Consider the following 16,160-nt stretch of genomic DNA (forward strand, 5'->3'; position numbering starts at 1 on the left):
TGTTTTGGAGGGAAGCAGTGGGAGCTTAACAGGGGAACGATGGGGCGCACCCCCAAGCCTGTCCTGGCTCTGCGGGGTGCAGCCGAGCCCCTCGGAGGGGGGCAGCCAGCGCCCTGGGCCGCTCGCTGCCCGCAGGCTCGGTGCCGGCCTCGCCAAAACAGCACCGAGGGGCGCAGGGCCGCGGTGCCGTACCGCGTCCGCGAGCTGGCAACGCTGGTGCGCGTGGGTGGGGATAGAAAGAATCAACTGAGCTGTTGCTTCTGTGGCTCTGCCGTTTTCTGTCCTTTGGCCACGCTCCCCTTGTGTTGAGCACGTTAAGGTTAAGCAGGAGCTTATTGGGTACGGCCTTCAGCCGCCAGGGCTGCTGAGCGGGGTCCGGCCGGAGCCTGGGGCTCCTCGAGAGCGTAACGGGGTTCGTAAGGCGGCCTCTTCCCTCGCCCCCGTGCCCGTGGGGAAGCATCGCTGCCCGCGGGGACGGGCAGTGTCCGGTTCAGCAGGGCTCCGGTTACGAGGTGCAGAGCCCGCTCCTGGCCCCCAAGGTTGTTATTTAAGCCCGCACCCCTGGGCCTCTGATTTTTCTAGGTGGGGTTGGTGGGCGTTCGTGCCAGGAAGGTTTGCTGCAAGCTGATCTTCCGGAGAGGCGGCCGTGGCGCCTCCAGCCCTGCCCCGGGCTTGCTCGCAGGTGGCAGCACCTCCTGGTGCTCGGCAGGTTCATGGAAATGGGGTAAAGCTACGGGCAGCGACTTCGGCATTTATTTCTCCTTCCAGTGAAAAGCAGGCAGCGCAGCGGGAAAAGCAGGCAGCGGCGCCCTGCGAAGGCGGCCCCCCCCGCGCCGCCAGGCGGGAGCCCCGCGCCCGTCCCGACGAGGAGTGCATTGCTAATTAGCGCCGGTGCAGTAATTAGGGCCCCCGGCTCTTGCTGCAGGCAAAGCGAAGATCGATTGCGAGGGGCTGGGTCGCCATGGCAACGGCGGCAGCCGCCTGCCGGGGGCCCGATCCTGCCGGGGGCCCGATCCCGAAACCCCCGCAGGGCCCAGCATCCCGGGGACGGGGACGTTCTCCAGCCCCGCTGCCGCCCCGCCAAGGGGAGGGCAGGGATGGGGCAGAGCCCGTGTTGGGTGCGGGAGGGAAAGCACCCGTCTGCGGTCCTGCACCGCAGAGCCAGCTCTTACCTGTGCGGCTGGGTAGGCCACCTCCTCTGACAGTGGAGGGAACTTCTCTAAGGACGTCTTTAACGGGAAAACGCTGACTTGCAGAAACCTGGGCTGTGTTTAGGGGGAGCACGCCGCTGTCGCCAGCTCTCTGGGTCAAACACTCCTCCCCGCGAGCCCCTGCCCAGCGCAAGGGGGAGAAGGTCGCTGCAGAACGAACACCCTACGAAAGGCCGGTCTCTCCAGCGCCCTCAGCATCTCCAGGTACGGAAAGCGAGTTTGGTGACCGCGGCTGAGCCCCCAGCCCCGCCAACGCTGCCCCCGGCTGCGAGGGGGCTTCCCAGCCGGCTCACGCGGCCGGGCCTCAGCCAATATTTGCTAAAGCCAGACTTCCCGGGCTGCCAAGTGCCCGTCGTGTACTCGGCGTCTCGCAAAGGGCTTCAGCGAGGGGAGCAGCGCTCTGCAAACTGCCCCAGCGGCGCGGTGGGGAGCGGGAGCAGACGGGACCCCCTCGCCCAGGGCTGCGGCGCCCCGGACGCCGAAGCTCTCCCGGGGGAGAGAAGGTGCGGGTTCTCGGACGAAGATGCTGTGGGACGGTTGTCAAGCGGCCGCCTCGCTCTAAAGCGCAGGGTTTAGGAAAGCGAATCCCTCCTTCGGTCCCTGGCCCTGACCAGCGCTGGTGCCTTCCCTTCAGGCCGATGTCGATACTCCACAAGGCTGGGGGGAATCTGTGTTTACGCCCGGCGCCCCGGGCGCAGCTGGGGTTTGGTTAATGCGGCACCTTCTCCCTGCGGAGGGGGTCGCAAAGCCCCTGTGCAGGTGCCCCTGGCGGGGGGCGGGAGGGGGCAATGGGCGCCCGTCGGCAGGAACGGGGCCGGACGCAGCACGGGGCCCTTGATGGTCACAGAGCCGGGTGCTGCTCCCGCCTTACGCCCCCAGGTCCGGGGGTGTGCAGGGGGCTCCTGGCAGAGGACGGCCCAGGGGGGAAAGGTCGGCTCAGGGTTCAAGGGACCCTCCCTGGCCCAAGGCCGGGTCCTGGCTGAGGCCCATGCCGGGGGAGCGGGGCTCAGGCAGGGCCTCCCTCCCCTGCCCATCCCTGCCCGCTCCCTGGGGGCTCAGCAGGAGCCGTGGCCCCTCTCAAAGCCGCGGGGCCGGGGTGCTCACCCAGAGCCCCTGCTGCAGCTTCCAGCCGTGCCCCCGCCCGCGGGGCGATGGGGTCTGGCAGCCGCCTTGGCACCCTGCCCCTCTCCTCCTGCCTGCGGCCGAGGGCAGGGGTGCTCTGCGTCCCGGGCGGGGGCCGGGGGGGGCAGGAGGAGGAGGAGGAGGAGGGGGAGGAAGCTCCCGCTCCCCCCCGGGCCCCGTGGGTCCCCAGGCGAGGCGGCGGCGGCTGCTGGGGGGCTGCGGGAGCGGTGTGGGGCTGGCAGTCGCTATGGAAACCGCTGGGTCAGAGGCAGCGCGAAGCGGCGTGTGACGCCATCGCTCACCGCAATGAGCCGTGAGAGCGGCGATGGCGGCGTGGGGCTGGGGGATGTGAGCTCCCCCACCTCCCCTTCCCCCCGCCGAGGCTGCCGGAGCAAGGCCTCCGTCCCAGCCGGCCTCGGCCGTCACCGATGGCTCCGTTTCACCTTCCTGGGTCGCCCACAGCAAGGCTGGACGCGGCAGCCTGCAGCACCATGGCCCTCGTGCTGCCGCCGGACCCCCGGCTCACCGACCCGTTCACCGGGCAGGCGCGACCCACCGGTGCCCCTGCCGCAGCCCCCTGCGCCGCGAGCTGCTGCTGGCAATCCTCCTGCTAATCCCTGGGTGGCTTTTCCAGCACCGAGTCAGGGTTATGCTGGATAATCCATATGTTTGCAAGGCGGAGGCTTTGGCATATCCTCTGTTAATCCAATTGGCAGCGGCAGTTCACTGCCATCATCACATCGCCCTGTTTCTGAGGGGCACAGGCTGCCCCTGCCGCCGCACCCCGGGCTGGGGCGGCTCCGCCGGCGGCACCGTGGGGCTCAGTCCCTGCTCCGTGGCAGCTCCCGTGGGCTGCGGAGCAAAACCGGCCTCGACCGTGGTGCTCTGGAGCCGCTGTGAACCCCTCCGAGCAGCCACGCCTCGGCCCGTCCGGCTCTGCCCGCCGGACAAGAGCGCCGTGGCGGCTCTGCTGCTGTGCTCCCTTGTGCTTTGGCTGCTTCTCCCCCTCTTCTGCCCAACCCTGCCCAACCCTGCCCGCTCTCCCGGCTGTCCCCGTCCCTGCCTGCGGGTCTCCCGGGAAGGCCGTGCGCGGGGGCGGCCGCCGCTCCCCACGGTGATTTACAAGCCGTGACAAATGGGAGCGGATGCTCCTCTGCGCGGTGCCGGGTCGCGCGGGGTTTCGCCGCCACCGTACGGCGATGGGTCTGGGGGAGGCGGTGGCGCGGGAGGACGCCAAATGAGATCTGAGTCTGCACCGCTGCTGCTGCCTTCACTGCCAGTCCCTGCCCTTGGGTTGGCATCCTCTGTGCCGGGGCTCCGCCGGCCGCTCCCGCGGGAGGACGGGGCACGGCTGGGGTCACCCGGCCTCGTGGCTGTGCCACTGCTGGCGGTGACACGGCGACACGCGGGAGCCCGGCGCGGTGCTGGATCCCACGTTGCCACAGCAACGCGGCAGGAAACTGCAGCAGCGGCGCTTTCCTGCTGCGGCGGGAGGACAGCGAGGGGGTCCCGGTGCGCTGGGCCCCTCCGTCCCCGGGGCTTTGCAGGACGCTTCATGTGGCAGCAGTGCCCTGGGTCACGCAGCCCCCCGCTCCCTGGGGTGCGATGGAGCACCCAGCACAGCTCGCAGCCCCCTCCTCACCCCGGGCAGCCGACGGGTGGTCACGCATTGAGTGCAGTAAGGGGACTGCTTGTGCTTGCCTGGTGGTTAATGGGCTGGGGTCTGGAAGGGCTTTAGCCTGGCCTGTGGGAGGGGGAGAAGGACCTTGAGCCCATTTTGGAGGCGTGGGGCCCCCGGCCGGCCACCTCGCTCCTGGGAAGGGGGGCACACACCAGCAGCACCACACCCTCCCTCGGCGCCGGGCTGCTTGGCCACGGCGCAGGCTCAGGCGCTCAGGCAGAGCCCCCCCGAGTCCAGCGCGCCGAGCCCTGCCCTTGGCAGCGCTGGGGCTCTCCTGGCCCTCGGACCACGGCGCTCACCTGCCTGGAGCAGCGGCCGCTGGTGAGCCCCGGTCCTGCCCCCCACCAGCCATGGGACCAGCAGCCCCCCATCCTGGCAAAGGAGCCCAGCCGGGGAACATCCACGTGTTTATTTGCTTTTCAACCCACAGCAGCTCCAGCCATTGCCCGACAGATGCGTTCACAGCCTAGAGACCCCCCCGTCCCCCCAAAACCTCAGTCCCCAGCCCAGGGCTGCTGCTCCTGGGGACAGAGCTCAGCCCTGGCTCCCCCCGTGCCAGCCCCGGGCCCCGCGCCCCCACCCCAACGCCCACCCTCCACTTCGGCCCGTACGGTATTTACAGCCTCTGCGTGCCCAGAGCCCCTGGGCAAACCGCCCCCTCCCAGCACCGTCCCCCCCCCAGCACGGCCCAGTGGCGCAGGATGGGGCCTGTGATGACCCCTCCTGCGCAGCTCTCGCAGGACCCCCAGCACCCACAAACCCCCATGGCAGCACCCCCCTCCCCAGGACCCCTCGATCCAGCCCCCCCAAAGCCCTTCAGCACCGTTTACTCCCCACCTGCCCCCCGTACACTTCCAGAGCCAGAATAAATTAACCCCTCAGAAATGTCAGCACCTGTGTTAGAGAGAAAAAGAAAGTCAAAAGTGCTTGGAGCCACGCAGCCCCGCAGGCCGGGGGCAGAGCCCCGAGCCCTCCCAGCTGCCCGGGCGGAGCGGGGTCCCACGTCGGAGGGTCCCGCACACGTCTCGGCTGGCTCAGCGTCCGGCGTGACTGTGCTCTGCCGTGTCCTCGCGCCGCTTGGTCACCCCGATGCCAAAGACAGCCCTGTCTTGATGCCCCCCCAGCAAAGAGGGACCCCAGCGTTATGGAGCCCGCCTGAGCCGGGGCAGGGGAGCGGGGGTCCGGGCGCGGGAAAGGCAACAGGGCCTCAGTCCTTAAACCTCCGGCTGGCTTGCATTTTCTTGTAGTAGTGGTCCACCTCGCTGTCCACCTGCCCATCCCTCTCAGCCGGCTTCCTCCGCAGCGTGGACTCCCGGCTGGCCGTACCCAGCAGCCCCTCGGCGGCGGCGTCCCCCCGCTCCCCGCTGCCCCCCGCCGCCCCCGGGATGGCGGCCAGGCTGCCGTAGCGTGGCTCGTCCTGCTCCATGTCGCTGACGGAGGAGCCGGGGGAGATGCCGGCGCTCTTGGCCGGGCGGAAGCCGCGGAAATCCTTCCCCATCTCGCCCAGCTCGTAGGTGTCCGGCCCCTCCGGCCCCTTCGGCCCCGACTTCCACTCCCAGGGCCCGTTGCCGGCGGAGAGGTGGACGACGGGGTGGTGGGGGGCGTGGGCGTCGATGGTGATGATGCTGGAGCTGTCCCGCTCGGAGGGTGAGCGGTACTGGGAGGAGTCGGAGCTGGTGGAAGAGGAGGAGGTCTCCGAGTGCTTGGGGGTGACGGAGACGATGCTCTGCTGCTTGGACATGGCAATGACCTGCATCAAGCGCGGCGGGTTGGCCACCCTCTGCGCGCCCCCCTTCTCCGCCACCATCACCCACTTGGCCCGCACGGCCGCCCCGCTGCCGGCCGGGACGCCGGCACCTGCCTGGCTCTCCTCGGGGATGTGCACCAGCTGCGAGGCGCCCGGCCGGGGCTGGATGAGGACGCGGGGCCCCATGGCCGCCCGCTCAGCTGAGCGTGCTTGCACCGTGGGGTAGAGGGAGGGGGGGACGTCCTCGCCAGCGTCCCCTGCGCCCCGGCCTTGCGCCGCCTCCTCTGCCAGCGTCATGCTCCGGCCCTCCAGCGACTTCTGCTTCCACTCGGTGATGAGCTGCTTGGAGCGGGAGGCGTCCACGGGGACGTGGATGGTCATGTGGCGCCGCGCGGGGTCGTCCATGGAGGGGGTGTTGACGCGGGGCAGGGTGTTGCTGAAGGTCACCATGTTCTCCTTGCCCATGGGGCTGCGGGGGGCCAGCAGGTCCACGTCCACGCTGGCCCGCTTCAGGCTGCCCAGGGAGTTCTTCTCCCGCGGCACCGGCCGTGCCACCTCCTCCAGCCTCGTCTGTGGGTTCAGCTCATCGGTGCTCACCGACTTGTTCTGGTGGTAGACGGAGTCGTGGCCCCGCTGCGTCAGCGCCCGCAGCGCGTCCTTGGCCGGCGCTGGCACCGGGACCCTCTCCGTCGGGGCGCGGAAGTTGCCGACGGCGTGGTAAGCCTACGGGAGCGGGAGCGCGGGATCAGCCCAGCCCCGGGGACCGCGGCCCATGCTGAGCATCCTTCCCTCCTGAGCCACCGCAGCCGCCCGAGAGCAGGGACCAGCACCCACCAGGTAGGCAGCGATGCCGGAGCCGATCAGGAAGCCCACGTAGACGTCGGCAGGGTGGCTGCGGTACTGGGTGATCTGGGTCAGGCCACAGATGCCGGCGGCGATGGCAAAGGCGAAGACCAGGATGGGCTTGAGGAGTTTGGTGCTGTCCGAGATGATGGAATTGAAATACATCTGGCGGTGGCGATGATGGAGCAGGAATAGGCTGTTAGTCACGGCTCGTGGCACCGGCACCCGCTGCCACCACAGCACCGCAGCCTCTCCCCTCCCCAGCCGCCGGCCATGCAGAGCGCTTTGGGTGCAAGTGCCTGAGCGTGCATGGGTGAGACACTGTGCACAGGGGTGTGCACACACCCACGCCCCAACACGGGTGTCGGGCAGAGCTTGTCTGCGCAAGGAGGTTGTGTGCCGACAGGAGAGGGATGCTGCTGCCCGGCGGCACGGCGCTCGTGCTGCCCCCGAGCCGGCACACGCGCGGCCGAGAGCTGGGCAGCACCGGGAACTCACCGACACGTAGACAGCAGCAAAAGCCGAGAGCGTCGCGTGCTGGGATGGGAAAGTCTTCCTGCGGGGGAGAGGGGGGCACAGTTGGGATGGGGCCGGAGGGTTGGCATCGCGGCGCAGGTCTCCCGCCGGCACGTACCTGGCGGAGAGGATGGCGTGCTTGTCCGTGCCCGAGCAGATGTCCTGGGTGATGTAGGGGTTGGCGTCGCAGGGGGTGCCCAGCAGCGTGTAGTTGGGCTTGCAGACGGTCAGGAAGAAGGGGGCGTGGTAGCCGGTGGCCAGCTGGATAACGTCCGTCACCAGGGCCGTGGCACAGAGCCCGAACACGTGGACGCCTGGGGATGGCAGCAGTCACCCCCTGTCCCACACAGGGCACCCAGGGCCCACCCAGCCCCGGGGCACCCACAGGCACTGGGAAGGGTCCAGTGCGGTCACTGGGGCCTGGGTGGGGCTGTGCATTCCTGCTATCGCATCCAGGGTGCCCCCGCGTCCCCTCCAGCCCCTGCGGTAGGCAGGGCTCCTGCCCGGGCTGCGGCACAACGTACCCACAAACCTTACGGTCCGGCGCAGGAAGGAGTTGAAGTTGCAGCCGCCGGCGTTAATGCTGCCCTCGGCACTGGTGCGTCCCTTCAGCCTGGACTGCAGGCAGTACACGATGCCCTCCCCGACCATGATCTGGGGAGGAACTGGCAGCTCAGGGGGTGCTGCCCCGCGGGGATCGGGGGGTCCGGGCTGTCGGCGGTGCTGCCCTGCGGATGCAGGGCACCGCCGGGCTCCCCGCACCGGTCCCCTGGTGCTGCTGGCACCAAGACCCCACGCCCTGGCTCTGCCCCGGGCAGGCTCCATCCTCCCCCCCAGCGGGACGAGCCCTGGGACGCACCGAGGCGGCGGGCGCGGCGAAGGCCAGGCTGAGCAGCATCAGGAGCGGGATGAGCTCCTCGTTGGTCTCCACGTAGGGCATGGAGAGCGCCCGGTCGTAGCACTGGAAGCCCACCTTGGCCGGCTTGAAGAGGTCCGTCAGCTCCAGGAAGTAGAGCGTCACGATGGAGGAGGCCACGATGGGCAGCTGGGGACAGGAGCGTCGGGACCACCGCGCCGCCCGGTACGACGGGCACTGGCATCGCGCCGCGCCGCCGTGAAGGGGCGAAGCCCCCGTCCCCTCCATGCCCGGGCCGGGCCAGGGGAAGGAGCCCCCCACCCCACGCACCCCACACCCACCTCCACGAAGTAGAAGCAGGGCAGGAGCGTCATGCTGTCCTTGGGAGCCCTGGCCTTCTCCTTGGGGGGGATCATGGTCCTGGGGCAGGCGCCGGGGTCCCGCCGCGCTGCGCCTCTGCCCTGCCGTGGGGCAGCAGCGTCACCCCCGGCTCCCGACCCCACGGGGGAACCGGGCAGCCCCGCGCTCGCCCCGCTGCCGCTCACCGGGGAGAAGCTGCCGGTACCGGGGGGCTGCCCCCGCCGGGACCCCCCGGGCATCGCCGCCCCAGGGGACCCCCAGCAACCCGGGGGGGGGCCCGGCCGAGCCGGGGGCTGCGACAACAGGTGGGGCGGAGGCTCGGCTGTCGCGACAGGAGGCCACTACCGCGACAGGCGGCGAGGCTGCTGCGGAGGGCGTGGAGGGGGGGTGTGCCGCCCGCAGAGCCCAGCCGGGGTGAGGGTCCCCGGGCACCCCCCGGCCCCAGCCCCCGAAACCGCCACCGAGCCCCGGCTGCAAAGGCGGGGGGGGATAAGGGGGATGGAGCAACGGGGGGCAACGGCGGGGGACAACGGCGGGGGGGGCAACGGCGGGGGGCAACGGCGGGGGGGTCGGGGGGCAATAGCGGGGGGATTCGGGGGGCAGCCGGGCTCCCCGGGCAGGGCCCAGGGCGGCCGCTCCCGGCGGGGCCGCAGCCGCGGGCGGGGGCGGGCGGGGGGCGCGGCCCTTTGTGCTCCCGCGCCCCCCCACTCACCTCTGCTGCGCCGCCCCGGGGCCAAGCGGGGCCGGGGGCGGCGGGGGCGGCGGCCGCGGGGCTCCCCCGGAGCCGGGATGCTCCTGCCTCGGCCGAGCGCGGGGAGCGGCGGCTTCCTCCGCCCCCGCCGCCTCCTCCTCCGCCGCCGCCGCCGCCGCCGCCCCCCGCCCCGCCCCGCCGCTCCCGGCCCCTCCCGGGGCGCTGCGCCCCCGCGGGCCCGGGGTGGGGGGCGAGACAAAGGGGCGGGCGGGGCCGGGGGCAGCGCAGCACCGACCCCGCGCCGCTCTGCCCCCGAGCCTGCGCTGCACCGGGGCTCGCTGCAGGCACCGGGGGCGCGGGGCCCCCCGCCCCTTCCCCCATGTGCTGCGGGGCAGTGGGGTCGCACCCCGCCCCGGGGACCCTCCTGCCCTGCAGAGCCCCCTCCCTCGCCGCGCTGCCCCACCCCGGGGCTGGGGTGAGCCCAGGGCTGCCAAGCCGGGGCTCCCGCAGCGTGGGTGCGTGACCCCCCGAGCCCCCCGCGGAGCTCTGCCAGCCCCCGGCACCCACCCGGGCCCCGCTGGACGGGGGCCATGGGGCACCCGCCCTCCCCACGGGCACCGCTGCGTCCCGGGGGCCTCGGGGGTGACTTGGGGACGAACCCTTTTGCTGTGCTCGGCGAGGCCGGTGCCAGCACCGGCGCAGCGGGGATGGAGCCCGAGGCCAGCCCCAGCTGGAGCCTCGCGTCTCCCCAGATTCAGGGCTGGGGGAGCGGGTGCCACTCCCTGTGCTCCCCCAGGGACCTCCAGCACCTCTCGGCGGAGGAGGAGGCACCCCAGGCCCTGTCCTCCCCGGCCTTTGCCGCCCCACGCTCGCAGCGGATCCCAGCACTGACCAAGCCCGACCCCGTCCCCCACGCCCCGTGCCCACGTCCTGCACCCCACGCTCGGCCCCTCGCCTCCCCCCCGCCCACCCACTCACGGTCCCGCCCGGGCTCTGCGCGGCCCCACGCCGCGGCGCCGGCCACCACGCGTTGCCCTTGTTCCATTTTCGGCCCTAAGTGGGCAGAAATCTCCCGGCGTATTTAACGTCTAAATCCCGAATCCCTGGAAGCCACGGTTAAGCCGCTCTCCCTGCGGAAAATCCCCGGTTTGAGCCAGACCGGGCCACCGCCGGTGCTGGCCACGCCGCGCCGCTCTCCTGCCGCCCTCGTGGTCCGACCCCTTCCCGCCATGTGCTGCCCAGCATGCGGGAGAGAGCGGGAAGCCGAAGCCGCCCCCGCGGAGGGACCCCTCGCCCCTCTCGCACCCCGGCCCCTGCGGCCCGGCCCCCTCCTCGCCGGTGTCCCCGGCCGGCCGGGGCCGGGAGTTCCTTGGTGCTGGGGGTCGGGGGCTGGCAGGTGCGGGGGGCTCGGGCGGCCGATGGCTCGGGGTGGGGGGGTGTCTGCGCGGCCGGACAAAGGCAACCCGGCAGTTTTGAGCTGTGAAGGCTCGCGGTGCGTGAGGAGGAGGAGGAGGAGGAGGAGGGTGGGCTCCAGCCCCTTGCCCGGTTCCCCGGGAGCCCAGCCGAGCCGCGGGGCAGACCCGCGGCGGGTGAGGGGCGCTGGGGACGGGGGCGAGCGCGGCTCCGGGGCGCGGGGACGCGCGGGGCCCGGGCGGGAGCCGAGGCGGTGGCTCCGCTCAGCGGCACCGGGGAGAAAGGCAGAGGGGACCGGGGCTGCCACCGCCGCCACCACCGCCACCGCTGCCACCACCGCCACCACCGCCACCGCCCCCCAGCCCTCGCAGGAGCTCCCCGCGGGGCAGGGGTCTCCCGTGGGGACCCCCTCCAGGTGCTGCTGGTCCTGGCCCTGCTGTCTCTGTCCTCGCCAGCCCCAAGGGCAAACCCATGGGGATGCTCAGCTCCGCGCCACGGCCCCAGGCACCCACCGAGCTGGCACCCGGCACCCACCGCGCCGGCACCCGGCACCCACCGCCACGCTCCCGCCGACCCTCCCCGGGCAGCCGGGCGGGGGTCCCTGGTCCGGGGGTGCTGGGGCCAGGCCTGGGCGCTGCCGCATGTGCCGGAGCCTTCACGTGCCAAGAGCCGGATTCGGTTTTGGCTTTGAAAACAACAGCGCAGAAATCCCCCGCAGCGGGTGCCAGGCCCGGCAGCTGGGACAGGCTGTTGTTTCCTCCTTCCCTGCGCTGTTCGTGACGGGAACTCTTGATCCCTTTTATAAGCTGAATATTTAAAAACACTCGGCCCACGCTGCGGAAACCCCCCCGGCTCCCCCTGCGCTGCCCTTTCCTGCCCCGCCGCCGCCCCAAAGCTGGACATAAAAGCGAGCCCCAGCCCCGGCCCCGGCCGAGCCGCGTCCGTCCCACAGAGCCCACGGACCCCACGGCCAGGGCAGAGGCAGCGCCGGGCTCCACCGCAGCCATGGGGCTGAGTTCTGCTCCCGTCCTCGTCCTCGCTCTGCTGCTGCTGCTGGGGGCCCTGGTGAACGGTGAGCGCGTCCCCCCGCACCCCGGGACGGGGACAGGCTGGGGCAGCGACGTCCCCAGCATGGGGTGGGGGTCCTGCCCAGCCCCCCGATTCCTGCCACCGTCCGCAGCCAGGCGCTGCCGTGGGGCACGGGGAAGGGTCCAGGGACGCCGGGAGGGGGCTGCCGGGGTGACCCTGCCCCGTGCTCCGTCCGGGCTGGCTGGGGCGATGCCCCGCTAACCCAGCCTCTCTCCCGCCTGCAACAGGGCAGCCCCGGGGACGGATCCTGGGGGGCTACGAGGCCAAGCCCCACCTGAGGCCGTACATGGCCTCGCTGCAGCTGGACGGGCAGCACGTCTGCGGGGGCTTCCTCATCGCTGAGCAGTGGGTGCTGAGCGCTGCCCACTGCACCGAGGAGACGTGAGTGCCAGGGGTCAGCGTGGGGGCTGCTCTGTGCTGGGGGTGGCTGCTGGCTCAGGCCAAATCCTGCTCCATAGCCCCGACCCCGGTGTTGGAGCACCAGGGCTCTGCTCCCGCCCGCGGTGACCCCCCGGGAGCTCCCGGCAGCCGGTGGGGGCTCGCTGGCACCCCACAGCACCCTGTTTCTGTGGCTGGGTGCAGTGACAGCCCCAGCTCCGCGTGCCCCACGCGCTGCCTCTCTTCCAGGGACGGCAAAGTCTTCCAGGTCCTCCTGGGCGCCCACTCGCTGACGGAGCCGGAGCCCCACAAACGCCTGTACCGGGTGCGCGCCCAGATCCCCCACCCCGGCAGCAACATCCACAATAACAAGGACGACCTCCTCCTCCTCCAGGTGGGCTTGGGGCCGCCGGGACCCTCCTCCCTGCTCCTGCAAATCCCTCTGCCCCCTGGGACCCCGTGGGGTCCCTGATGACATGGGGGAAGCCCCCGAGGCCAGGCTGGGACTGCTCCGTCCCCTCTTCCCTGTCCTGTGGGACCGTCCTCGCTTCTCCCATTTGGGCTGCACCCAAATGCCTCCGTCTTCCCCGTGGTTCTTGTGGCTGCGGCGCCGGGGGCTGTGGGCGGAACGGTGAAGCCTGGAGCACGGCCAAGGCCGGGGCCGTCCCGGCGTCAGGGCTGGGCTCGCCGTGCCCCACCGGGTCCCGGGCCGTAGCCAGCCCCTGCTGACACTGGTCCCCTCTTGCAGCTGGAGGAGAAAGCGGAGCTCAACGCACACGTGCAGGTGCTGCCGTTCCAGCGGGAGGACAGGGACGTGGCGGCCGACACGATGTGCCTGGTGGCGGGCTGGGGCACCACCAGCCACAGCGGCCGCCGGCCGGGCAAGCTCTACGAGGTGGAGCGGCCGGTGATCAGCCGTGACATCTGCAACCAGCGCACCTACCACGACCACACCATCACCGACAAGATGATGTGCACCGACTCCCGCAGGAAGGACACCTGCAAGGTACCGCTCCCCCGGCCTCCCGCTCCCTCCTTTCCCGGACATGGAACCGCGGCCGGACCCACGGGCTGGGGCTGCCGACCCACTCGGGGTCTGGGGCGGGGGGATACCCGCAGCCAGAAGAGGCGAGGGGGTGGGGCTGCGGGGCAGGACGGGGCTGCGTCCCCAGGGTGATGGGGGCTCCTTGCCCTGTGCTGGCCGCGGCAAAGGAGCTCCCGTGAGCCTGGAGCCAGGGATGAGGCCACGGGCACAACCCAGCGTGCCCCAGGGTACCCGCCGGTGGGTCTGCCAGGATGCCGGGGCCACGCTGGAGGCCCCCCCCCACCTGCCCCACCACGTCCCGGCAGAGCCGGGATCTGGGCTGCCGGAGCAGGGGAGGAGCGAGGGCTGGCGAGGGAGGACAGGACTGACCCCAACCCACGGCTCCTGTGGGTGAAACCCGTGGCTGAGAGCACCCAGGGGCTGAAGCTCTGCCCCCCGCAGAGCCTTGGGTCAGGCAGGGACCCCCAGCTCCAGGGTCGGGGTGGGAGACGGGCTGGGACAGCCAGCAAAACCCCTCGGTGGTGCTGATAAGCCTTGGTCCTGCAGGGAGACTCCGGCGGCCCCCTGGTCTGCAGCGGGGTGGCCGAGGGGGTGGTCACGGCCGGCTCCCGCGTCTGCGGCAACTACAAGAAACCCGCCATCTACACCCGCATCGCCCCGTACGCGGCCTGGATCGACAGCGTCATGGCCTCGGCGGCTGGGGAGGGAGACACTCGCTGAGCCGTCCCCAGGGGCCCGGCTCCACGCCACGGCTTGCTGCTGCCAGCACAGCCAGAGCACCCGCGCTGCTGCTGGGGGCTGCCGCTGCTGCCCCGACCTGCTCCCGGAGCGTCCCCCGCGCCAGGAGGAGGGCTGGCCAGCAAGAAACCAGGGGACGGGGGTCCCCGGCCCCCGGCTCGCAAAGCGCAGGGCCCAGCTGGGGGAGGGCGGGGGGTCACAGCCCCCCACGCTGGCGCAAGCCACAGGCTTTGCTGAATGCGCCTGTATCGCTGACCGCGACCCGCTGCAATAAAGCGATGACGATTCCTGCAGAGCTGCCGGGGCCGTGGGGGGGTCTGCAGGGGAGCCCCTGCCCCGGGGGTGCGGGCAGCAGCGGGAGGAGCTGGGCACGAGGTGGGGAGATGCTGAGCCCGTGGGGACGGCGTGGCCAGGGCCCCCTGCGCTCCCCACCACCGCTCCCCACCGCCCATGCGTTTGGAGGGAGCCCCATCCCCTCCTTCGCCTTGGCCATGTGCTGAGACCCCCCAAACTCGCCGCTGTGAGCGCTCGACCCCAGCTCTGCCCCGGCGTGGGCTCTCCTCAAGGGGTGCGTGGACTCCGCCGACACCCCAGCACCCCTCGGGGCCCCGCTCCCACCCCCGAGCCCCGCAGCCGAGCAGCCCCAGCCCATCACCCCGGCCGGGCGCCCGCGCCTCGGGGGAGCAGGGGACACATCCTGCTGCACGGCCACGGGCGGTACGGTCCGAAGCTGGGGCCTCCGGCAGGGTCATTGTGCTGAAACAGAATCTGCAAATGGCTGATAAGGTGGCGGGCAACGAGGGCGGGCAGGGTCCGTGCCGGGACCCTCGCTCCCTGTCCCAGGGAGAGGCAAAGGAGGCTGGACCAGGAGACGCTGGCGCTCGGCTCTTGGCCCACGCTTGTTTTCAAGAGGGGCGGGGGTGAGGCAGAGCCCCTCTCCTTCCTCCGGCCCCAGGAGCGGCCGGCACCGCCGCGGCCCTGGCCAGGCCCTGGCGCCTGTCCTGTGTCCCCCCCGCGGCAGGGCCAGCGCCGGACCTCGGCGCAGAGGAGCCCCTCGCCCTCCCGCCGACGCGGCTCCCCCAGTCCTTAGGGGCAGCAGGGCCAGGGCGAAGGCACGAAGGACGAGAGCGGGGCAGCAGCATCGCGGCAGGGAGTTGCGAGACCCTTCCAGCATCCCCAGCTGGGAGCAGGGCAGAGCGGGACAAGGAGCGATGGACGCGGCCGGCGCGCGGCCCAGCGCAGGGCGAGGGACGGGCAGGAGGCCCTGGCAGGGGGGACGGAGGAGGAGAAAGCGGTTCTGGACTTCACAGCCCACCTTCCGCCCCTCGCTGTGCGCGCAGCCGCGGCGGAGCTCGGCCAGCGCCCGGGGAGCTGCTCCTGGCCGCGGGCTCCAGCCCGGGCGGGAGGCGAAGCGGGGACCGAGCATCCACGCTCCCCCAGAGCGGCCGCTCGCTCCCCTCTCCCTGCAAACAGCAGCAAACGTTAACCCCGACCTGTTGGCTGAGAAAAAGATTAACGAAGGCGCGGGCTGATTACAGTTTTACTTACAGGGGAAAAAGAGCCTTAACAAGAAGGTGTAGTTTCCTAATTAGCCATTTGACTTTCCTTAATTACCAGCAGAACAGCGAGGCAGAGACCAGCTCCGTACAGCAAAACGTTAAGCAGAGCCAAGACGAGCTCTTTGCCATCAGCTGCGTTTTTCACTGACCGACGAACACGCAGTTCCCGAGGGAAAGGAACGGGGAAAGCGGGGCCTGCTCTCCCGTCAGGGCTCTCTGGGGGTGCCCAGCAGCCGGCCGGCCGGGCAGGAATCGGCTCCGGGCCCCTCTGCTGCGCGGCGGCAAAGCGCGGAGGTTTCGGCCCGGTTCTCCACCGCCCTCAGCCTGGTTTGATCTCGGCAGGAGCCCAGGGCAGCTCCCCCCTCCAGCTCCCGCTCCGGCAAACCCGCAGCAACAGCTTGAAGGAGCTCCTGCTGCCTGGGAGCCCCAAGGCTGCGCTGCGCAGCGAGCCAGCTACGCCCCGACGCGCGGGAGGCTTTTAAAATTAAATATCCAGGCAATCAGAAGCCCACCCCAAGAACCGAGGGCCTCAGAGAGCGGAGCAAGCACACAGCGACAGCCTCGGTCACCCAGCTAAAGATGGAGCAGGCAGGGCTGCTACGTTCAGCAGATGCACCATCAGCACCCTTAATTTGCAATTTCTAGGAATTTCTAGGGGTCGCTGAGCGCTGTCGCGAGGGCAAGGGGTTGATGCGATTTTCGCCTGACCTTGGGAGCGGCGCAGCGCTGTACAGCAGCAACGCTCTTCCTCAGACACGCTCAAGGGTCCGGCTTTGTCCGACGCCGGGGACTTACAACAATCCTAACGACTTGATGTTTTCTCCTCTGGTGTCCATAATAACCTGACAGAAGCTCGAAAACATTAATTTCCCCTTCCAATTTTGCAAATGACGGCAGCTCCTTTCCTCACG

At 71.0% G+C, this 16,160-nt stretch overlaps 2 protein-coding genes across 2 annotated transcripts; one reads left to right on the forward strand and one right to left on the reverse strand.

Annotated features, from left to right (window-relative positions):
• Positions 1–5,221: 5,221 nt before the first annotated feature.
• Positions 5,222–8,392, reverse strand: PLPPR3 (phospholipid phosphatase related 3; the record flags this gene model as incomplete). Its single annotated transcript, XM_082331231.1, has 7 exons — positions 5,222–6,484; positions 6,596–6,769; positions 7,103–7,160; positions 7,239–7,434; positions 7,645–7,774; positions 7,980–8,165; positions 8,318–8,392. 7 exons carry the CDS (start codon positions 8,390–8,392, stop codon positions 5,222–5,224), a joined length of 2,082 nt encoding a protein of 693 aa, XP_082187357.1.
• A 2,987-nt stretch (positions 8,393–11,379) lies between these two features.
• CFD (complement factor D) lies at positions 11,380–13,977 on the forward strand. The gene is made up of 5 exons (XM_082331265.1): positions 11,380–11,512; positions 11,757–11,910; positions 12,157–12,301; positions 12,656–12,913; positions 13,499–13,977. Exons 1-5 carry the CDS (start codon positions 11,446–11,448, stop codon positions 13,670–13,672), a joined length of 798 nt encoding a protein of 265 aa, XP_082187391.1. The 5' UTR covers positions 11,380–11,445; the 3' UTR covers positions 13,673–13,977.
• The last annotated feature ends 2,183 nt before the right edge of the window (positions 13,978–16,160 follow it).

This window comes from Platalea leucorodia (assembly GCF_965183815.1).
Source record: "Platalea leucorodia genome assembly, chromosome: 21".
Lineage (NCBI taxonomy): Eukaryota > Metazoa > Chordata > Aves > Pelecaniformes > Threskiornithidae > Platalea > Platalea leucorodia.

What these genes read in the sequence shown, in the direction of transcription:
- CFD (XM_082331265.1), top strand. Translation starts at nt 11,446, where the DNA reads ATGGGGCTGAGTTCTGCTCCCGTCCTCGTCCTCGCTCTGCTGCTGCTG. An exon ending in GCTGGGGGCCCTGGTGAACG is followed by an intron (nt 11,513 to 11,756) that starts GTGAGCGCGTCC and finishes CGCCTGCAACAG; the next exon opens with GGCAGCCCCGGGGACGGATC. An exon ending in ACGACCTCCTCCTCCTCCAG is followed by an intron (nt 12,302 to 12,655) that starts GTGGGCTTGGGG and finishes CCCCTCTTGCAG; the next exon opens with CTGGAGGAGAAAGCGGAGCT.